The following is a 24377-nucleotide window of genomic DNA, read 5'->3' on the forward strand; positions in this document are numbered from 1 at the left end:
GGTCAGCTATTAAGTCCCTTCTGGGATCAGGAAGAAAAGAAAAGTCAGAGAAGGTTTAAGAAATTAAGAATTCCTGTGGGAGGAAACTTTTTCCCTTCTGCCTCTTTTGTTAGAAAGAAAATAGGAACTGTTAGGTGTTAGGAATTCACAACTTAGTATCAGGAAACAACTTAGTAGGAAAGAGCAACTGATATGTAGTCAGGGTGTCTGGATTTCAAATCCAGTTTCCCTTCTTCCTAGCTATGTGACTGTGGGCAACTTGTGTAACTTCTCTGGCCCTTGGTTTTCTAATCTTTGATGATTAAATTAGATGATCTATGTAAAAAGTATGTAGAAAGGAATGTTTGCTAGCTTACATATTTGGCACACGTAATGAGCAAACATTAGCTGCAGTGACCATCATTATTATTCTCATCAGATAAAAAAAGTTGAAAGGATTCCTATATGTAGATCTAAATTTTCTTCATGAGGTAGAAAGGAGATGCTGTGTACTTGTAAATCTGTGTGCACTCTTCACTCTTAAACTGTGGTCCTTGAAGGTGGTACCTATCTGCTTTCATCTTTATGTTACCAGCAGAGTTGCTGGTACAAAGTAGAATATAGCAGAGACTAATAGACGCAGATAGACCTGGGTTTGCATTCTAACTCTACTACTTACTTGAGTTAGAGATCGCCTCAGTTCCTCATTTGTAAAGCAGGGATGATAATAATGCCTGTTTTTAGGGTCTAGTGAGGATGAAAGATTGCTTAGTAGATTTTAAGTATTACTACTAAGCCAGGACTTGCTCTTCTGGCTTTGGTTCATTGTGTTACTTTTATGGATGACCTCCTTCTCTTTGGTCTTAACCTCTGTAGGAATCTTGGAATATAGATTATCTCCCACTCCTGACACCTGAACCAATCATCTGACCTTTGAAAACTATTTTCATTCTTTGGCTTTTCATCTACTTCATTCCTGTGTAAGAATTTTTTTCTGTCTCAACAGTAGAAACTAAGTAGGAGGAAGATCTTTGACCTGAGACATTCTCCTCTCACTATTTTTGTATTATTATAACCAGTTATAGTTAGCTCATTGATTTTCTGCTGCTTTTTAAAATACACATAGTAGAGCCACAGAATGGCCTCTGAGCATAGCTTTAGTTTATTCCAAATTTTTTGATCATAGCATTTTAATTTGTTTTTGTTTTTTCTTTGTTTTTTGTTTGTTGTTTTTGAGAGGGAGGGAGGGAGGGAGGGAGGGAGAGAGAGAGAGAGAGAGAGAGAGAGAGAGAGAGAGAATCCCAAGCAGGCTGCACCCCCGGCTTTGAGCGTGATGCAAGGCTCCATCTCACGACTGTGGCATCAAGACCTGAGCTAAAATCAAGAGTCAGATGCTTAATGGACTGAGCCACCCAGACACCCCCACTTTTTTACTAAATTTAAATCAGAGGTTACAACAATGCATCCTTCATCTATCAAGTCTGTTGCCACAGTTTCATGGACATTGCAGAGAACTTAAAGTACTTTTATAACTTTGTTTACTTTTTGCCAACCTTACATTCTATTGTTAAAACATATTTTAATTGTATGTATGTATTATAAACTTTATGGGAACTTAATGTTACTATTTATGTAGTCACTATTCATGTAGATTTACCCACACATTTCCTGGTTTTCATTGGTTTTCCTTCTTTATTGCACCTAGAAATTTCCGTTTGGAATTGTTTTCTTTCTCCCTGTGGATTTTCTTCATTCTAGGTCTGTTGGAGAGTATTTCTTTTCATTTTTGGTTCTCTGAAAATGTCTTTACTTTTGCCTTTTCTTTGAGGACTGTTCTTGCTGGGTACAGAATTTTAGCTGTTGTAGATATTATTCCATTGTCTTCTGGCTTCCAGATTTCTGTTGAAAAGTCAACCATCAGTTTAATTTTGGTCTTGTCAAAGTAATCTTTTTTTCCTGACTGCTTTTAAGACTTTTCTCTCTTTTCCCCCCCACCAGTTTTACCCTAGTATGCATACCTATGGTTTTGTAATTATTTATCTTGTTGGTAATTTTTAAAGCTGTGTGATCTGTAACTATATATTCTGTCATTTGGGAAAATGCTCAGCCATTATCTTCTATGCCTTGAATAGCTTTTTTTTTCCCCCCTCTTTGACTCTGGTTATTCAGATGTTAACTTCTCGCTGTATCTCCTGTGGTTTTTGCCCCTTCTCTCCCAACTTCATTCTTTTTTACCTTCATGCTTCATTGTGGATATTTTTTCAGGGCAGTCTTTACTTATTCTTTTTTTTAATCTTTGATTATTTTTGAGGGAGAGAATGCGCACACGTGCATGCACCCATGCAGGCGGAGGAGGGGCAGAGAGAGAGGGGGACAGAGGATCCAGAGTGGGCTCTGTGTCGACAACAGAGAGTGTGACATGGGTCTTGAACTCACAAACCATGAGATGAAGCTGAATTCGGATGCTTAACTAACTGAGCCACCCAGGCGCCCCTCCCCTTTACTTTGCTAATTCTTATCTTAGTTCTGTCAAATCTGTTGAGTCCATGTTTGACTTTTTAATTTCCATAACTTTAATTTTCAATTTTAGATTTTTAATTTTATTTTTGGTTAATACTTATTTGCTAAAGTTAATTTTTCTTAAGTCTTTATCTCTGTAGACTTGACCCTTGAACAGGGGTTCAAGCACCGCTGACCCCTGTGCAGTCGGAAATCCATGTATAACTTTTAAGTCCACAAAAACTTAAGTACTGACAGCCTACTGTTGAGTGGAAACCTTACCAATAACATAGTCAATTAAGACATATTTTGTTTGTTATATGTATTATTACAATAATGTAAGCTAGAAAAAAGAATGTTATGAAGAAGATCATAAGGAAAATACATTTGCAGTACTACAGTGTATTGAAAAGATCCACATGTAAGTAGACCCATTCATAAGTGGAGCCATATAGTTCAAACCTGTGTTATTCAAAGTGCAGGTGTCTTTACCATGGATTGCTATACTAGAACATGTATGGCCAGTGAGCTGTATCCCCTGAGAGCTAAGAATGATTTTTACATTTTAAGGGGTTGTTTAAAAAAAAAAAAGTCAAAGGAAAGTATGTATAGAGATTATATGTTGCCTACAAAAGTCTAAAATATATACTCCTTGGTCCTTTAAAGAAAATGTTTGCCAACCCCTGCTATATATATTAAATACAGTTATTTTAAAATCTGTTTACTGCGTTATTTGTAAGTTCTTCATTGTTGTCTGAAGTTTATTCTGTTTTCATCAATGCTGTCTTGTAATGTGCTTAGATTTATTTGAGCAATGTATGTTGTATATGCAAAATTTTTATGGTAAAGATTCATTTGCTTCCAGTAGTTAACTAGAAGCACTAGTAACCCTGTATAACTTTAATACAACTTCAGGGATTGACATGGATTCTAAAATGAGCATCAGTTTACTTTTGGATCACATTCATTACTTGAGTGTAATGTTTTTTCCAGGGTCCCCTTCCAGAGAACAGCCTTACATGCTAGGCCTTGGAATATAACTTTTGTCTCTTTAACCAGTGACTCAGAAGTGCTTCTGAATCTCTTGATCTCATCTTTATGAATCAGCAAAACCTCAAAGGTCATATTGTGTGTGTTCCAGTTTTTCTGTTTACCTTAGTTAGAGAATTCATCTGAGTTAGTTACCTACTATTATCAGCAGGGGCATATGTGATATCATTTCTGTGTGTAGTTTTGATAATTGCAGTGACTACTGTTAATAGAATTCAGACTTGGCCATTTTTCCTTTAGGGTTTATTTAGTTTTTAGTAAAACTAAATGAATGTTTCCTTAATGTTTTTTTGCACTAAAGCAATGAGAACCCCTGTTTTAAAAAGTAAGTAGAGGGGCGCCTGGGTGGCTCAGTCGGTTAAGCAGCCGACTTCGGCTCAGGTCATGATCCTGCAGTCCGTGAGTTCAGGCCCCACGTCGGGCTCTGTGCTGACAGCTCAGAGCCTGGAGCCTGTTTTGGATTCTGTGTCTCCCTCTCTCTGACCCTCCCCCGTTCATACTCTGTCTCTCTCTGTCTCAAAAATAAATAAACGTTAAAAAAAAAAAATTTAAAAAGTAAGTAGATTTCTCTTAATGTTCCTGAATAGCAGTTGCAGAGGAATTATTTGGAAAATAGATCACCATGCCTCCTATCTAATACTTTCTTACACTACTCTGCAGCATAGTGGTTTGTTGTTGATCTTAATTCCTATTGCATTTATTTCGTGAGGTTTGTGTTGTTGTGTTTTTTTTTTTTTTTTGGTATGAAAGGTATTGTACAAACTTGCATCCTTTATAAAAGCATAACTGCACTAAAGATAATGTAGAATAATTTCCTTCTTAAGTCTCTTGTATCCTTGCACCTAGCATAGACATTCATTAAATCATGATTACTAACAAACTTTTTAGGGACCAACTACAAATTGGTACAATATTATGTGAAAAGAGGGTATAAAATTTTTGAAATTTGGAATGCAGTCAACTATTAAGTCTTCCTGCCAGATGCTGTACTTTAACCCAAGATACTGCCTTTTTTTTTTTTTCATACTAATGACTATTTTGTGTTAGTGGTGTGTGTGTGTGTTCACATTGTTAACACTTTAGGGTGGCAGTAGCTGATAGTTTTATTTGAAACAAAAGAGGGGCAAAGTTTTTCCTCTGAAATACCATTACTAATGGTAATCTCTTCTGGAATCTACACAGTGAATTCCTGTCTAGGCTTGACTAACAGTGTCATAGTACTAATTTGGTTCTTATTATTTCCGAAGATTTTTCCTAAAAGTGGGGAATTTGGGTTAGAAATGGGTTTGCACAGTAATGTACATAAAACCAAACTTTGTTGCAGAAATTACAATATGTCAAAAACTCTTGACAAGTTTTTATTTAATTTTTTTATTGTTTCTTATTTTAATTCCAATATAGTTAACAGTGTTATATTAGTTTCAGATGTACAGTATAGTGATTGAACAATTCTGTGGTTATATATGTTCAGAATATATTAAATTATTTTTCTTCTTCAGCTTCCAGCCGATCTTACCAAGATGCACATCACAGACAACCCTCATCCACAGGTGACTCACGTGTCTTCTAGTCAGTCTGGTTGTAGTATCGCCAGTGACTCTGGGAGCAGCAGTTTATCTGATATCTACCAGGTAATATCTTAGGAGTTTGTGTGCTGTACATACGGCTTTTTTATTTTGCCAAATATCCCATGGTTGTGCTTTGGGTGATCACTTATCTTTTAAGTAGGGTATGAAATTCAGGTTGAAGGTCTTTGGAAAATCTGCTATATTGTTTCAAAATTGTAAGCCTAATTAAAGAAGTGATCTATCATTTGAGAGTGATTAAATACGGTTCAGTAGTGTATGGATATAATGGTTTTTTTTTTTAAGTTTTTATATACTTATTTTGAGAGAGAGGGAGAGCACAAGTGAGGGAGGGGCAGAGAGAAAGGGAGACCAAGAATCCCAAGCTGCCAAGCAGGCTCTTCACTGTCAGCACAAGGCCGTGATGTGGGGCTCAGTCTCACAAACTGTAAGACCATGACCTGATCTGAAATCAGGAGTTTGATGCTTAACTCACCGAACCACCCAGGTGCCCCAATGTAATGTTCTTTTTCATTACTTTTATCCAGGGGAATTCATAATAATATATAATCCTTTGTTAAAAAATAGTTCTTGAAACAGCTGAACTTAAATTTATAAAAAGGCTGAATTTTACTGTAATTGACTAAGTTTTTTATAAGTAGTCTTGAAGAAAATAAGAGTTGCTATTTTTTGTTTTTTAAGTTCTAGGTGTAGAGTTGCTTTTTATTGTAAAGGCTTTCTTAAATTTTTAGTAGCCCCATTAAAAATGTAAAAGGAAACAGGTAAAATTAATTTGAATAATATATTTCATTTAGCACAATATATCCAAGTATTATCATTTCACACATAATCAGTGTTTAAAAATTAGGGGTTACTTAATTTTTTTATCCTGTCTTCAGTAGCCCGAATTCTTAAATTTATTTTAATATAAATTTAAAGTAAACCTGTACATGTAAAAATTAATATGATAAAGTTAATTTACTAGGTGATTTTTATTAACAGTGATAGTATTTGATCTACAACTTAGAGGTTGTTTAGTGTTGGATTTTAGAAAAGTAGTGGACTTTTCAAGATGACTTCACAAATGTGATTCTGGGTTATTTAGGATGCTTCTAGCACAAGTAATTGAAGAGGTAAACGCCACTTGTTTAAACAATAAGGAATAAGGATAGGATATCAGCAAAAATGGCAGAATAGAGAACTATAAATAATCTGTCCTTCCAAAAATAAATAAACTTTGGCTGACCATCAGGCTTTATTCAGTCAAGCAGGAAGTGAAGGCTAAGGTACGGTTGTAAACTACCTCGCTGAATGTTAGAGGCTTGCTCCATCACACAGAAACTCACCTTTCTGGGCTGTCAGTTACTAGTGGAGTTCCAGGTGGAGTTTGGGGGGGGGAGGGGGTTCTCCTAGGTTTGTTGTGGCTGGTGATTCCATGGTAACCGGGCAGTGCCACAGAAGAGTTGTGATTTTCTGTGGAGCTTGGCTTTGAGCTGATTGTTGGGAAGCTGGTTGAAGTGGTGCATTTGCTGCCCAGTGACCTGAATCCACAACCAACTTTCTAGAGCCTCTTGGGCTGCAACATTCTTACTGCCTGCATTGCCAATCCTGCAACAGGCCAGGCAGGGCGCAAGATGGAGCAGCAAGGGTCTGCCAGCCCAGGCTCTGGTGCCGCTGGCTCCAAGGTACCACGCAGCAGAGCATAGGGTGCATGCGCAGCATGGGGATGTGACAGTCTTTCAAAGCCAGAATTTAATATAACCTTTAATGTAACCTTACTGTGCGTCTCAGTTCAGACTAACCACTGTTCAAGTGACCAATTGTCACATATGGCAGGTGGCTACCATGTATTACTGGTCTTTTGAAATGAAATTGTTGTCTGAGGAAAACGTTATAGACATTATAGTTCTACTGAGTTACGCAGATTCAGATATTTTAGGGAAATCAGCATTTCTCTCTCTTTTTTAAAAAAATTTTTTTACATGTTTGTTTATTTTTGAGTAAGAGAGAGAGGGAGACACAGAATATGAAGCAGGCTCCAGGCTCTGAACTGTCAGCACAGAGCCCGACGTAGGGCTAGAACTCACGGACCATGAGATCATGACCTGAGTCAAAGTCAGACACTTAACTGATTGAGCCATCCAGGTGCCCCAACATTTCTCTTTTATGGGAAGGTTATAGGCAGAGACAAAATGGAAAAGAAGCTCTATTTTTGGATTATGCATAGCTTTTCTCCACAAAGGTCATTGCTTTAGCCATGTATATGTCCCTGTTTACAGTTTTATAGTAGACAGAACAAGGAATTCTCTCTCATTACCATTGTGTAGTACACAGAACAAGGGATTTTTAAAAAGTCCAGTTAAAAAATGCAGTGGCTCTGGAGACACTCATAGTGTGCTCCATGGATTCTGGCTTTCCCCAAAGGAAGTATCATGTGAAAGAAATAAGAGGTCTTGCACACCTAGGGGTGCCTGGGTGGCTCGGTCAGTTGAACATCCAAGACTCTAGATTTTGGCTAAGGTTATGATCCCATGATCGTGGGTTCAAGCCCCACATTGAGCTCTGTGCTGAGCATGGAGCCTGGTTGAGATTTTCTCTCTCTCTCTGTCTCTCTCATGCACATGCTCTCTTTCTCTCCTTCCTCCCTCCCTCCTTCTTCCTTTTGCCTTTGCCTGCTCACTCTCTCTCTCAAAAAAAAAAAAAAAAAGTTGTTGCAAACCTAAAAGTCAAAGTAGAGCTGTATAGCTTCTATGGCTTCTTTGTTTTTCCCAGAGAAGACTTACCATGGATTAATGAATTTCAAGGATGTGGCTATAGATTTTTTATAGGATAAGTGAGAATGTCTGGACCTTGCTAAGAGAAATCATATAGCAGACATGTGATGTTGTCAAACTATAGGTACCTGATCTCACTAATGTATCCGTTTTTTGTTTTTGTTTTTTTTTTAAGTTTATGCATTCATTTTGAGAGAAAGAGCATGTGCAGGAGGGGCTGAGAGGAAGGGGGAGAGGGAGAATTCCAAGCAAGCCCTGCACTGTCAGTGTGAGGAGCCCGATGTGGGACTCGAACTGATCAACCTGTGAGATTATGACCTGAGCCCAAATCAAGAGTCGGATGCTGAACCAACTAGCCACCCAGGCAACCCAAGTATATCCATTTCTAAACCAGATGTTAACCAACTTTTTGGAGCAAGGAACAGAGCCCTAGATGGTTGTGAGAGAAAGGACAAAAGGATAGTGCCCAGATAGAGATCAGGGTCTTTTGGAGAGGTCCATGCTTTACTACACACTAGAAGATGAGCTATATACAGCAGAGTCCTATATCTTTGGCAGGATCCTGGAGGAGCTCCTGAAACATTGCACTTGTGTCTATAGAATGTCTACCTACTGGTTTCCCTACCTGAGGCTGAGACTGGAGCACCCTACTTGTGTAGTTGGAGGTCTTCTGCTGTACTGTTAGGCCCTTGTATGTGGCTGCCCTGCTCCACCCTCCTGTATGTTTTCCTTGCTCAGTGGCACTCTATACAGCTCATTGTACCTTTTATAAGATTAATTTTTTTTTTCAATGTTTATTTATTTTTGGGACAGAGAGAGACAGAGCATGAACGGGGGAGGGGCAGAGAGAGAGGGAGACACAGAATCGGAAACAGGCTCCAGGCTCTGAGCCATCAGCCCAGAGCCTGATGCGGGGTTCGAACTCACGGACCGCGAGATCGTGACCTGGCTGAAGTCGGACGCTTAACTGACTGCGCCACCCAGGCGCCCCTATAAGATTAATTTTAATGTGGATAAACTGTGGGCAAGTATCCTTGCCAGCTGTCCTGCATGTGAAAGGACTCCCTCCATTACAAAGTGAGGAAGGCACCATCCCTGAAACCTGAAAGTTATCATTGGCTCTTGTCCCTTGATCATAACATTTAGGGGCACCTGGGTGGCTCAGTCAGTTAAGCATCTGACTGTTGGTTTCAGCTCAGGTCATGATCTCACAGTTTGTGAGTTCAAGCTCCACGTCTGGCTTCATGCTGAGGTTGTGGAGTCTACTTGGGCTTCTGTCTCCCTTTCCCTCTGCCCCTCCCCTGCTTGTTCTCTACCTCTCTCTCAAGAATAAATAAATAGGCATTTAAAAAAAAAATCATAACTTTCAGCACCAAGTCATAATCATTCTGTTTCCTACATCGTTAATTGTGTTTGTATATGTTTGATGTTAACTGACATGTATGTTTGATGTTATATGTTTATATATAATAAAATTTAACCCCCATAGTAGAGCCTACGTGAAGACATAGAACATTTCCATCACCTCAGGCAGTAGTCTTTGCCCCTTTGTAGTCATTCCCTTCTGATCCCCAGCCACTGGCAACCACCAGTCTGTTTTCTGCCTATACACATCTTCTAGAAGGTCACATGAATGGAGTCATAGTTTATTTTTTTTCGGAGATGTACAGTTTAAAAGATGATGCAATTAAACATAGAAAGTAAACAGTAAGATAAAAGTAGGTTTTAATGAATTTAGGAAGAGTAAACAGACAAAAACAAAAAAACAATGAAATCTAGAACCAAAACAGGAATTCAGATATAGAAAGAAAATTACAATACCAAAGTCAAATATGTAAAAAGTTAAGATAAAATCTTTTTAAGAGTGGCCAAAGAAGGTAAACGTCCTCAAATTTGGACTTCCTTTAAGAGAATAGCCAGTGGATAGAAACAGTTTATGTTAAAAACAAAGATAAAAACAGAAGAAACCACTATGTTAAAATAAATATACTTAAATACATAATTACATATGTTGTATATATGTTATACATGCAATGTAAATCTGAATGAAAGAAGACCAAATGGTAATAATGTTTTCTATTAGTGGTAGGTTTGTGAGTAGTTTTTATTATGTTAGCTAGGCTTTTCTTACCTTTTTTCTCTGTGAACATTAGTATTTCTCTAACATACTTTATGAAGGATGTAAATAGAGTGTACAGTTTTTAAAAAGTTGAATAAAATTTTGAAAAAGATTAAAGTTAAATACTAGAGAATAAAAGGAATAAGTACAGAATAATAGATTCATAAAATGTTACCCCCAAATGCAGAATTTCTAGACCTACAGTTAAAACACAGATAAGGTAAATAACAACCAATTTGTGTGTGTGTATGCAATCAGATCCTCAGACTAAAACAAAGGGAAGAAGAGTGCTTAGAGTTAAATTCAGTAGTGAACCTTAGTCTTTTTTTGACCTCAGTCCTTGTTTGGAGTACCATTCAAGCTGTGAATACACCGTTAAGTTACAGGCTATGTTGTCTGTGTATGTATACATTGGCCAGCAATAATTGAGGTAGTCTGGTTATCCAAATTTTGGCACTTGAAAGATTTTAAAAGTGAACACTTAACCTAGTCATGGCTTCTAACAGTATAAGCAAAGCGTTGTGACATAATGCAAGTTTTTTTTTTTTAACGTTTATTTTTTTGAGAGTGAGAGAGAGACAGAGTGTGAGAGGCGGAGGGGTAGAGAGAGAGGGAGACCCAGAATCTGAAGCAGGCTCCAGGCTCTGAGCTGTCAGCACAGAGCCCGAAGTGGGGCTTGAACTCAGGGACCTTGAGATCATGACCTGAGCTTAAGACCGACGAACAACTGACTGAGCCATCCAGGTGCCCCAGGTATTTTTTTTTTTTTTTTTAATGCACGTATTTTTAATTTGGAGATTTGAGGAGAAGAGAGAAGAGAGACATTTGAACAGCACTTCTTAACAAGATCATTGTTAACACCATTTTATATGGCTGTGCTCCTATGCATTTCCTTCTTGAGAGTTTTCATGTTTTCTGGTTTAAATATAACAGTCCTTGGCTCTCAAGGAAACTTTAAAATAAAGCATTTACCACAGTCTGGTGAAAATGCAAGTTACCATTTTGATATGAATATGTTTCTAATCAGATAAGCTTAAAATGTAGGTAAGCTTATACATTAAGATGTTAAATTTTCTTGGAATAAATATTTTATGTATCTTCATAGAATACTCAAATAAGGAATGCTTCTTTCCAGATTTCCTTTTTCTATTTATTTCAGTCTGTTTATACCAGCAAGAGGTGGAATATTGTGAAATAAAGCACTTGTCTTTTCGTTAACTTCTTTTTTAGAAACCTCAGGCACACATTCATCACCTGTCTATCTTTCTTAGTTTTTCTGCAGGAAGTCAACGTGGTCCTAAAAATCCCAGTGCTTCAATTACTCTCTCTATGGTAGCGTGAGTCCTTATTTCATAAGTCTACTGCCAGTCTCTCCAGAACTGGGGCACCCCATTGCCACGGGGATGGTCATTGGACATTGACCTAGCTTTGCCATACCACGTGCTTTCTTATGCTTTAATATTCCTGTTAAAAATGTGTGTCCTGGGGCGCCTGGGTGGCTCAGTCGGTTGAGCGGCCGACCTCGGCTCAGGTCATGATCTCGCAGTCCGTGGGTTCGAGCCCCGCTTCGGGCTCTGTGCTGACAGCTCAGAGCCTGGAGCCTGTTTTGGATTCTGTGTCTCCCTCTCTCTCACCCTCCCCCGTTCATGCTCTGTCTCTCTCTGTCTCAAAAATAAACGTTGGGGCGCCTGGGTGGCGCAGTCGGTTAAGCGTCCGACTTCAGCCAGGTCACGATCTCGCGGTCCGTGAGTTCGAGCCCCGCGTCAGGCTCTGGGCTGATGGCTCGGAGCCTGGAGCCTGTTTCCGATTCTGTGTCTCCCTCTCTCTCTGCCCCTCCCCCGTTCATGCTCTGTCTCTCTCTGTCCCAAAAATAAAAATAAAAAAAAACGTTGAAAAAAAAAAAAAAAAAAAAAAAGAAAAAAAAAAAAAATAAACGTTAAAAAAATAATAATAATAAAAATGTGTGTCCTAGTCATAATCTCATTTATCTTTGACTACTCACATTTTATAAACTCCCACGTGAAATAAATTCTAAAAATAGTATGACTTTACTCCTCTATTTTATTTATTTAGTTTTTTTTAAGTTTATTTATTTTGAGAAAGAGAAAGCGAGAGTTAGGGAAGGGCAGAGAGAGAGAACCCCAGGAAGGCTGCACACTGTTATTGCAGAGCATGACACAAGGCTCAAACCCACGAACAATGAGATCATGTCCTGAGCCGAAGTTAGATGCTTCCCGACTGAGCCACCCAGGCGCCCCTACTTGTATATTTTAAAAGCTTCAGTGCTTCAGGGTGCCTGGGTGGCTCAGTCAGTTAAGCGTCCGACTTCAACTCAGGTCATGATCTCACGACTCAAAAGTTCAAGCCCTGCGTCAGGCTCTGTGTAGATAGCTCAGAACCTGAAACCTGGTTCCAATTCGTCTCTCCCTCTCTCTCTGCCCCTCTCCCACTCAAGTTCTGTCTCTTTTGCTCAAAAATAAATAAACATTTAAAAAAATTTAAAAAACAAGAAAAGCTTAAGTGTTTCACCATTATCTGATTTATACTCTTCATTTCATTTCAGATTTGTATTCACAGCCTTAGTCTTTGACTTCTAACCACAGTCTGCAAGTCTGGCTTTATGTTCCACTATTCCCCACTTGAACATTCTAGATTCTGGTTCACAACAAAATACATATGTTATTCCCTGAACATGTTTGTTTTTTCCTAGCCCTGTGTTTTGGTTATGCTCTTCTACCTGCCACTTCACCTAGATGACATTTTCACTTGGTCTCTCAGATCTTGGAACCCCACAGCAGTTTTTCTGTGGGTCATGAGTGGAAAATTTGTGGAGGCAGAGTTTATTTCGTGTGTATTCCCTGATGAGTTAAGCACATTTTGGCACTTAGGAAGTAATCTAGATTTTTTTTTTTTAGTTGAATTACACTTGAAAGTAGAAACCAATATTGTTTCCAGGGAAAATGCAGAGGATCACTACTGACTAAAGCTTGATTATCTAGGGCAAAGGAGTCTTTCCTTGACCTTCCTGACCTATTGTAGAGATTATGGAATGGGCTCTTCCAGACAGCGTTACTGTGAAGGATCAATTTCACAGGCTTCTTCCGCTAACCAGAGAGACAGGAAACAAGGACTGAGTGGTCCATGAAAAAGATAGAATGGAGTACTCACAATGAGAATGCAGCAAAGAGAAGCGCTGAAAATTTAAGGTTCTGGCTTAATATTGGCTCTGAAATTGAAAATGCGGTTTTTGTTAAGTCTGTATAACTTTTCGTTCCAACCTGTAGTTCCCCTCATTCTTTATCTAGATGCAAACAGGAAAAGGATATCCTCTGGTGGTTTATTTGGGGAAGGCAAAGTCATCAGAAAATCTCCTCAGACTGTTAGCCTCACCAAATTCTATTTACACATATACACAGAGACACATTTACACTGCAGGAACGGAAAAACAGAAGTTTAATGAACTTTTTTTTTTTTAATGTTTATTTATTTTGAGAGAGAGTGCATACATGAGCAGGAGAGGGACAGAGAGAGTGCAAGGGAGTGAGAGATAATCCCAATCAGGCTCTACACTGTTAGTACAGAGCCTGCTGCAGGGCTCTAACTCAGGAACCTTGAGATCATGACCTCAGCTGAAATCAAAAGAGGCTTACCCAGCTAAGCCACCCAGGCGCCCCTAAACTTGTCCTCTTAGCTCTTTTACCAATATACTTTTTTCCCGCTACACATAACTTACTTGTCATTATCTTCTTGAGGTTCTGCTGTATTCCAGGTTCTAGGATAAAGTAGTTGAAAGGCCAGGGCTCTGATTTTCTGTGTACCCTGCCTTAACAAATTTGGCATATCTGTTGACCTACATTTTTTATACCAACTTTTGATAATGATTTTATTAGTCTCTTGGACTCTGGTAAATTTTCTTTATGGCTCTGTTCTTTGCTTCAGTTGGGGTAGTTTTTATTGCCCCCCCCTTTTTTTAAATAAATGTTTATTTTTGAGAGAGAAAGAGTGCAAACAGGGGAGGGACAAAGAGAGAGGGAGACGAAGGATCCCAAAGCAGGTTCTGCCCAGACAGCAGCAAGCCCAGTGTAGGGCTTGAACTCGGGAACCGTGAGACCACAACCTGAGCTGCTCAACCAACTGAGCCAACCAGGTGCCCTTTATTGCCTCTTTTCAAGTTTACTCTTCTTAGAATTTACATTTATTTAGATTTCCCATTTTCACCCTACTTATATTTGTATTTCCTTTTATATCTTAAAACTTACTTACAATGTTGGAAGTTGATGTCTCCTAATTCCATCTCTCTCATTCCTGGGTCTCTTTATATTGATTGATTTTTCTCTTGGTTATGTATTACATTTCCCTCCTCCTCCTTCTCTCTTGTAAGTTTTTGTTATATGTTGGACATTTTGAGTAATACATATATAAAGTTCTCACCTAGTTATTAGAGAATTAAACTGCTTCCAAGGCCTGCATCCTCAGAAGTATCATGCAATGACTTCCACTCCTGATGGTCATTTTATCTAAAATGACCTAACTTAAAAAACCTAACTTCCCTTTGCTTAGTCAAAGAATTAGACCTTGGATTCTACATAGCTTGTTTTATGTACTTATTTTTAAATTACATGATTCTTGGGGCGCCTGGGTGGCTCAGTCGGTTAAGCGTCCAACTTCAGCTCAAGTCATGATCTCGCAGTCCGTGAGTTTGAGCCCCGCATCGGGCTCTGGGCTGATGGCTCAGAGCCTGGAGCCTGCTTCCGATTCTGTGTCTCCCTCTCTCTCTGCCCCTCCCCCGTTCATGCTCTGTGTCTCTCTGTCTCAAAAATAAATAAAAGTTAAAAAAAATAATAATAATTAAAAAAAATAAATTACAAGATTCTTTTGTAAGAAGAAGAAAATTCTTTTGTAAGATTCTAGCATGTTTTTGACTTCCTTCCTTTTTTATTTTTAATTCTTACTTTGCCTCATCCTTCTGGTATACTTGTAACATTTTATCAGTTTAATCTCTGTTAAATGATATTATTCATTCTTTTTATTCTACTTTGGAAAAAGTACAGTTAAGACAATTGTAAATATAGGTTATATTCTTTACTTTGCAGATATCCTTAAAAGCACCCTTCTCACAAACTGTACCCTTGACTTCCATTCTCCCTTAAGAATTTTCTTTTTAAGGGGCGCCTGGGTGGCTCAGTCATGTAAGCGTCTGTCTTTGGCTCAGGTCATGATCTCACAGTCTGTGAGTTTGAGCCATGCGTCAGGCTCTGTGCTGACAGCTCAGTGCCTGGAGCCTGCTTCAGATTCTGTGTGTCCCTCTCTCTCAACCCCTTCTGCACTCGTGCTCGCTGTCTTTTCTCTCTTTCAAAAATGAACATTAAAAAAAATTTTTTTTAAGAATTTTCTTTTTAGGTATCTTCACTTTTTACACAGATGACAATAGACCTTGCCTCTTATCCACATACATGAATTGAATCTTGCTTATTTTTGCTATGAGCTATGTTTTTATCAGATATAATATAAAAGGTTAGGAGACTGTTGAAATAGTCCAGATCATAGGATGAAAACTTGAAATTATGATGAAGATAGTGGTTTAAGAACCCAAAGGTAGATTGTTCTTAAAATTTGATAAAATGGAAAAAGGCTATTCTGGGGGTGAGCTTCTATAGTCTGAAAAATTAAATAAACTTGTATGAAAAATACTGCTTTAGTATTTTTTCACACTAGTTTCTTGGATTAAAATCATTACATGTAAATAAATTAGGTTTTTGAAAGTCATGTTAGCATTTAAACACATTTTAAATCTTATTTTTTGAAATTAGAACTTGCTTGCAAGTTCTAATGGTTGCAAGGGTATTTTATTCAGAAATATCTCCCCTTAAACTCTAAAGTTCCATAGCCAGAAAGCAGAGGCAGCTTTGGCCTCAGGGAACCTGGTTGCTTGCAGGTGTGTGCCCCTGCCTTGTCTATCTAGTTCTGTGGCTCCCTGCAGCTTGCTTGCCTTTGCTCCTCCTCCTCCACCCCCAGCACTTCCAGTCACAGGTGCTCTTTGCTTCACTTGCTTTGCTCTTGCTATCTCTATCATGCATGTTCTGTTTGTATTGGTTTGTTGCTCTGTATCTTTCCATGTCTGTCTCTTGTTCAGTGTCCTTCCTTCTCATTCCCTTGCCCCTTTCCATGCCAATTGGTTCCATTCTCTCATCACAGAATGGCATTCCCATGTAGCTTTTATCACATTCTTCCCAAGCAGTAACCAGAGACAAAAGAATGCTCTGCCCTGTAGCTCCAGTTATAAGAATGAAGACAAGAGTTCTTTCTGCCTTAGCTTCCATAGTCAGGGGCAGAACAGTGTTCTTCACTGGAATCTCTTGGTTAAATTAGAGAGGAACAGTAAGTCCCTAACAGAATAAAGGGGCTCTTCTGAGCAGTCAAAACAGTAAATGTTTAGTATAGGTGATGACACTTAAATATTTGAATGAAGATGCCATACTCTTCACTCACACCTGTTGTATGCTTATTATTATGAAATTCCTGTATGTTCAACCCATTGTTTCTGTAACTGCTTCAGTATTCATGCTTTTTCATTTTTAATATGAATCAAGTGAATATAATATTTAGGGAGTATTACATAATCATTTCAGGATAATTTTATTTTCTGTAAAACATTATCATTGTTTCCTCTGAATGACATTTAAATTTAGTTCTTTTAGAAATCTGCTAGTTACTTCACAGATATCTGAGACATTATATTTACAAATATATTTCCAAAGTTGAGGTTGTAAATATAAGTTTACTTCAAACATTGGTTGGGATAATCTCAACTCATCTTTGCATACTGTTAGGTTCACCAAAAGGGTATTGGGACATTGTAAGTATGTGTTCAGTACTTCACAGTTGGTCTATTTTAGCACTTTTCAGTTTTACACTTCTTAATTTACATGGTTGCCTATTTACTGTACTCTGAATCTTTGTGGTAAAAGAATATCTTATTTACAACGCCCAGCATAGATGAATAGATACTCATGAAATGATTGTTAGTAAACTCCTTCCTGCACTTCCTGGTTTAGGAAATGTTTTACTTTTAAGAAATAAACGTGTTGAGGGGCTCCTGGGTGGCTAGGTCGGTTGGGCGGCCGACTTCGGCTCAGGTCATGATCTCGCGGTCCGTGAATTCGAGCCCCGTGTCGGGCTCTGTGCTGACAGCTCAGAGCCTGGAGCCTGTTTCAGATTCTGTGTCTCCCTCTCTCTGACCCTCCCCCGTTCATGCTCTGTCTCCCTCTGTCTCAAAAATAAATAAACATTAAAAAAAAAAAAAAGAAATACACGTGTTGGTTAGAAAATAGTGATGAATGCATTTAGTGGTGTTTACGTGTCCTGACCATTTTATACTTGCTGGCTCAGATTTGAGCCCTGGATGTTATACTGTGTAACATTCAGCCCATATTTTTGAAGAGTGAAACCTTTTACAAATAAGTATCATTTTGTTTTTGATAGAACACAGTATTGCCTGGTTGTTTATATTGTTAGGAGGGGTAGTTGTGATTAATTCAGGCTGTGACAAAATTTTTACAACATGAGTAAGTGATCAAGATTTCTTTCTTTAGGCTACAGAAAGTGAGGTAGGAGATGTAGATTTAACACGTCTTCCAGAAGGACCTGTTGATTCTGAAGATGAGGAAGAGGAAGATGAAGAGATTGATCGAACAGATCCACTACAGGGGCGAGATCTTGTTCGAGAATGTCTTGAGAAAGAACCTGCAGACAAAACTGATGATGACATTGGTAAGAAATATATCTATTCACAATAAGAATTTTATATTTTAATTCATATGTAGTTAACCTCTTGTGGCGTAACAAATTACCTGGAGCTTAGTGGTTTAAAAGAACACACATTTATTTTCTCATAATTTTTGTTGGTCAGGAATTCAGGAGCAGCCTAGCTGAGTGGTTCTGGCTCAGTGTCTCATGAAGTTGTAGTCAGAATATCAGCAGGGTTGCAGTTCTCTGAGGCTTCACTGGGCTGAGCTAGAGGATATACTTCCAAGGTGGCTACTCGCATGGCTTTTAGTACAAGACCTCAGTTCCCTGTCAGGTGGGCCTCTCCATAGAGAGGTCCACAACATGGCATTTGGCTCCCCCAAAGCAGGTAATCAAGGGGAAGAGTAAGGCAGATGCCACATTGTGATTTGGCCTCAGGAGTGTTACAGAAAGCAATCCTAATACAATATGGGAGGGGACTGCACAAGATTGTGAATAACAAGAGGTTTAGAGCTGTCTTTGAGTCTAGCTGCCCCAACTGGAGAGTTTGTTTGGAGTTTCCAGCAGGAGAGTACAGCTTTTGGTATACCCTTGACTAAAGAACAGTCAGTTATCCCCTATCTGGGAAGTTGATCCTTCCACTGAGCACACTGCTTGCAGAGGGATGCCCATGGAGCAGTCAGGGAGGAAGGGGACACCTGCCTAGCCAGCCAGATCATCTGAATCAAGTCTGGTGAGTATTGGGGTGATAGATTTCACAGCCATGTAGCCCTCACCTTGTGGCTGCTCCAGTTGATAAAAGCTTGACTGCATTAAAGTAATTTCCTCCTTCATGTCCATGAGATATTTCAAATACAGTACATCAGTGATGTCTAGCTTTTTTTAAATTTCAAATGTTAGCAAAAGTCATGTTTTTACTTCTGGCTTGAGAAAAATGTTTATATGTTATTTGTAGATAAAAGTTTATGAATTTTCCCTTTTGTAATTTCTTACAGAACTAATTACTTTGGGAGATTAAATAATACTAAAGATGCTAATGTTACCTTTAAGAGCAAAGATTACTTAGTGTCCTTATGGTGCAAACAGAGTGGTGCGGTGGATGGAAGCATGCTGGGCCCATCATCCAGAGGTCGATGGATCGAAACCATCCTCTCCTAGACTCACTTAGTGTCATTATATATTGTTGGAAGTATGCTGGGCCCATCATCCAGAGGTCGATGGATTGAAACCATCCTCTCCTAGACTCACTTAGTGTGTCATTATATATTGTTATGATTCAACTAAGATTTTATCCTAGATTTCCCTTCTATAACAGTCGTATTACTAATTCAAATCAGAAGATGCTGCTACTAAATAATCATAATCTTTGTGAGTAAAGATCACTACATTTGAATATTCCTTGCCATTCTAATGACATAATATAGTTAATTAACTTGCAGTTTAGACTCATGTTATGAACATTGTCTGGGCAGAAACTGAAAATGCATTTTTAATGATAAAGATTTGTATACTGTGCTATTTGCAAAGTTTTTTTAAAAATTGAAATATAATCAACTCCTAATTATCTGGGCAGATACCACTTTATAGTTATTTCTGTTTCATCACTTAGCTGACTGTATGTTTGTTTTTCCCTTATATTTATGTTTATTACTCTCATATCTGTGCCAGAGAATGTTGGCTCATTAGCATTTGTTGGTTATAAAGAGAGTTATCTTGAAGTTGGTTTGACAGTTTGGAACTAGAATTCACATTTGTTATCCTTAATTACTTAATTGTTGACATTTATTAATAACATTTCTCTAATTCTGGCCTGATAAGAACTAGATCAAAGACTTTTTCACTGATGAGTTAGATTGAAGGACATCACTAACTTAACTACCATGGAGTGACATCTCAGGCTAGGAAAATTACTGCATTTGAATCTGTGGTTTTCTGTGAGGTTGTGAATCCTGGTTATCTTCCAATTTGCCTATATTTTTGTGTGAGTTTGAATCTATCTATTAAACAAATCATTGATTTTTTTTTTTTTTTTTTTTTAGCCAGCATTCATCTGTACCTTGGTTCCTGTACATTGGCAGCATAAATTCTTAAGTTGATTAGAAAATTGAGTATTCAATTCTAGATTTTACTGAATTTGTAAAGTTTAGTCTTTGATGGTCTCTATACCAAAATTTCTGTTTTTTTTTTTTTTTTTTTTTTAATAGAACAGTTACTGGAGTTTATGCACCAGCTCCCTGCTTTTGCAAACATGACCATGTCTGTAAGGAGAGAACTCTGCTCAGTAATGATTTTTGAAGTGGTAGAGCAGGCCGGAGCTGTTATTCTGGAAGATGGGCAAGAGGTAGGCTAGCAAATGTTACCTATTTTTTAGTGTGGGAGGTAATTTTTAGAATGATTTAATTTCCTTAGTCTTTTGTAAATCCTGAGTTTTGAAATGTATACAATTTTTTACATGAATATTGAGTTTGGCTTAGTTACGATTTGTGAAGATACAAGTTTTTACTTTTGATTTTGCTTTACTTTGTTTTAATTTTTACTTCCCAGCCATAGACTTACCTAGCATAGAATAGATGTTCAATAAAAAACGTTTATTGAACCATATTTGTTCTTCTCAAATTAAGTTGTAAGACATTAAGAAAAGTTTTTAATCATTCTATCTGTATATCATTATTTAAAATATTTATTGAGTATTACTCTCTGTATCCATTTTCTGTGTTATACTTCAAAAAAAAGGTGAGGAAAATGTATTGATACTTACGGCTCCAGGTGGGCTGCTATCAGGTGAGGCATTTATGTGGTAGCAGGTTGTTGTTAAGAAATGCTTGGCTGGTAACTTTGGGTGGGTGGAGGAAGGATGCAGAGCACTTGAAAGGTATTACTGCTGCTAGGAATCACTTCACTGTTTTTCTTATCAAACTGATAAAAATTAATGCTGACATGTCAACTGATGAAAATTGTCATATCCTGCTAATAGGAATATAAACAATATTTCTGGAAAATCGTTTAGAAATTTTTAACACGGGCCTTGAAGAATTAACAGGTTCTATCCTATTTCACTCATTATGAGTGTCTTTGCTCAGTACATAAGGTAAAACTCAGAGTTATGCCAAAAGATGTTCATTGCAGCATATTTCTAATAGTAAAAATTAGAAATGACTAAACTATAATTCGATAATAAGCAATGCTTAAATAATTGTTATACTCACACAGGGTCTAATATTATGTAGGTGGTATTCAGGTTATTGTAAAATTTGATAGAAGCTCTTTGAAGGCAGAGGCTATGTCTCTAGCTTCATTTACGTGCTTTCTCCCCATATTCTAAACATCTGGCTCATAGGATATGCTCAAGAAAAAAACTTTCATGAATATACTATTAAATTTTCCTAAAAAACAAGACAAGTATTTCAACAGTATAAAGTAATATAAACATAGAGAAACTAAACTGTTAGCAGCAACTTTGTAAACAGTGGAGTTTTGAAGAACTCTTCTTTTCCACAAATTTTTGTATTCTCTTAATTTTTCACAGTTTGTCAGCAAAACTTTGGTGTATGCCTAGTTTGTGTTGGGTCCTGTTCTAGATACAGGAAGTGTTGTGGTGGAAAAATCTGACACAGTCCCTGTCCTCAAGTAATTTATGTTATCCATAAATTCCATAGTGAGTGAATTTTATATTTGAAATAACCGAAACACACTTAAAAAAATATTTCTTATTGCTACTGATTCTCCTTTAGAACTAATAATCCAGATTTCCCATAAATCACACTTAAAAGTTTAGACTGGTAAGAGCCATACTGAAGGAGAAAAGTGTTCTTTGATGACTACATATTGAGTTGTCTTCTAGGAGCATTATATGTTGCTGTATAAATGAAGGCAATATTTTCTTAACATTAGGAGAAATTTTGAATGTTTTGTCATCTCTGCCTTGAAAATCAGAATTTCTGAATTAATTACCAGCTACTTTTTTTTTTCTTTTGAGTGCTTGCTATGTGCCAGGCACTGTACTAAGCACTTGGTATGCATAAATTCATTTAATTAACAGAAAGGCCCTAATAGGTCTGTTGTTAAGCCCATTTTAGAAGTAGAGAAACTGGAATTCTGAGAGGTTAAATAACTTGCCCATAGTCACTCACCCAGTTAGTGGCATGGTCTGGATTTAGATTTCAAGGTTTGTGGTTTTAACCATTACATAATTTTTCTCTGAGTGTTTAGTCAATTATGAAAGTCCCCTGATGTCGTTTGGTGACTAAAAGAAGAAAGACTAAAATGAGCTTTTACTAGTTTGTGTAGATGGGCATAGACTGTTTTCTGACAGAGTATAAAGTAATATGTAATCAGATCTCTATTTTTCTTTTTTAAATTATATAAATTCAATATGTTGATTATTTTTCAAAGTTAACTGTAACTATATTTTTTAAAAGATTCTTAAAACCTGTCTTTTTCTTTGTAGCTTGACTCATGGTATGTTATTTTAAACGGCACTGTAGAAATCACTCATCCAGATGGAAAAGTTGAAAATCTCTTTATGGGAAATAGTTTTGGAATTACTCCCACTCTGGATAAGCAGTATATGCATGGAGTTGTTAGGACTAAAGTAGATGATTGTCAGGTAAGGTTATCTGTTGAGTCTTGTAACTCTTGTTTGTTGATTTAAAGTGGCTGAGCCTGTTTTTTCTTCCTCAAAATAAAATAGGTTGACTTGAGAATTGAGAGTTGTCAAAAGCTCACAGTTAATAAAGGAAACTAGATTTTGTGTGTGACTCAAATATTTGTGGATTTGAACAAAGCATAAATTTTTAGAAGAGAACATTCGAAATTTTGGTTTGTTAAATTTATATCTGGCATTAGCCAGCTTATTCCTTTTTCTGTTCTTCTCTTTTTTTTTTTTTAAATAAAGGAAAGAAATAGGAACTTCTGAGTTGTTTGTTTCTAACTTACTACTGCTTCATGTGTTCTTTGCCTAGTGTCAGTTTTGAGAGTAGATGTTCACTTCTTCTTTGAGAGCACAATTCAGATGGATTTGACTTCTTTGGTCTCGTTGTATATGAATTATTTCACCTTGATTTTTATTAAGAGTTAAAGGGACTGAATAAAAAAGAACTGATGCCACTCGATTTCTTACCTTTGTGCTCTACCTTGGTGCATAGTGATATATTTATGTACTACAGTTTCATTAACTGTCCCCATGTTATTCTCGGACAGTTTGTCTGCATAGCCCAGCAGGATTATTGGAGAATTTTAAATCATGTGGAGAAAAACACCCATAAAGTTGAGGAAGAGGGAGAAATTGTTATGGTACATGAACACCGTGAACTAGATCGGAGCGGAACCAGGAAAGGACACATTGTAATCAAGGTGGGTGTTTTTATTTATTATATTAGTCGCTGACAGAAGCTTTCATTTTGCTTAAAAGGCTTTGAACCACTTTTTCAGTAGTGCAAGATAATTAACATTAGAATCTAATTTAAGCAAATGTGTTGGTTCTTTTGCTTCTCCATTGGTTTTTACACATTTTAATAATGAAGAATGGCATTGCCATTTAATATCAGTATGGATAGGATATTATTTTAGAATATACCAGTCACAGTTTTTCAAATTTATTTTATGATCAATTGATAAGGGGAGTTAATTTCACCAAAGACAGGAATAATTAGAAACAAAACAGAAAATTAAAGTAGTAGATGAAAATGCAGAGTGCTTACTGGTTATTTATGGCTTTAAAGTAGACATTATCTTCTCTGACACTCATTTTTCTTATCTGAAAACAGGAATGTTATGGCAGGGTTTGATTGGGGCTAAATGAGGTAAATCAAAAGCCTTAGTACATTGTAGAGTCTGAATGTTGATCCCCATATTGTTTTCTCTAGTTCCCTTTCTCCCCTACCCTTTGCCCATTTGCCCCTTGCCTCCCTTCCTCCCCATCCTCTTCACTACCCTGTCTCTTTTAAGACCTCCACGTGTAAAATAGAGAAATTGTAATTGAAAGAGGAAATAAAAACGTATAACCATTTCTCTTTCCAAGCTAGTCCTGGTTGCAAAATTAGTAAATGTGTTATTATTCATTACAAATGCTTGAGCTTATTATTTAATATTATGAAGGACTGATGTCAGGTACATTTTTCCCCAGGAGTCAGGCTATTCTAGAACGCGTTTTCATTTTCTAAACTGATAAATCTAAGCTTTCTATTGTAGAAAAGATGAACATATGGGTGGATTGCCATAGGCTATCTTTTTATGGGGGCTCATGTTTTTTAATTCTTTATTTTTAAATAATTACAAACTTAGAGAACAGTTGCAAAGACAGTATAGAGAGCTCCTTCCCTCAGATTCCCCACCTATTAGCATTTATTTCACTGCATTTTCTCCATTTTCACCAGTCTTTCTCTGAACCATTTGAGAGCAGTCTGCATATGTGATGCCTCGTCCCTCTGAATATTCTCTTGTATATTTCCTAAAAGCAAGAATACTCTCCTACATAAACACCATAGAACTTTCAAGTTGAGAAATGAAAATTGATAAAGTACAACCATTTAGCCTACAGACCCTGTTTAGATTTTCACCAACTATCCCAACAGTGGCTCTCTTTCCTTCCTCATCCAGGATCTTATCCCGGAACACAGTTGCATTTAGTTGTCATGTCACTTCTTT

General features: G+C 37.3%; 1 protein-coding gene across 10 annotated transcripts in view; it reads left to right on the forward strand.

The window, feature by feature from the left end:
- The window catches only part of RAPGEF6 (Rap guanine nucleotide exchange factor 6), a 196630-nt gene that overhangs the window by 92871 nt on the left and 79382 nt on the right, over positions 1 to 24377 (forward strand). For all 10 annotated transcript variants that reach the window (XM_025923608.2, XM_086704659.1, XM_025923607.2 and 7 more), the window contains 5 exons: positions 5028 to 5159; positions 17579 to 17756; positions 19937 to 20073; positions 22180 to 22338; positions 22932 to 23084. In XM_025923608.2, coding sequence (XP_025779393.1) covers positions 5028 to 5159; positions 17579 to 17756; positions 19937 to 20073; positions 22180 to 22338; positions 22932 to 23084 — 759 coding nt within the window. The remainder of the gene's footprint in view (positions 1 to 5027; positions 5160 to 17578; positions 17757 to 19936; positions 20074 to 22179; positions 22339 to 22931; positions 23085 to 24377) is intronic.

The sequence above is a fragment of the Puma concolor genome, chromosome A1 (assembly GCF_028749965.1).
Source record: "Puma concolor isolate L17-30 chromosome A1, mPumCon1.1.hap2, whole genome shotgun sequence".
NCBI lineage: Eukaryota > Metazoa > Chordata > Mammalia > Carnivora > Felidae > Puma > Puma concolor.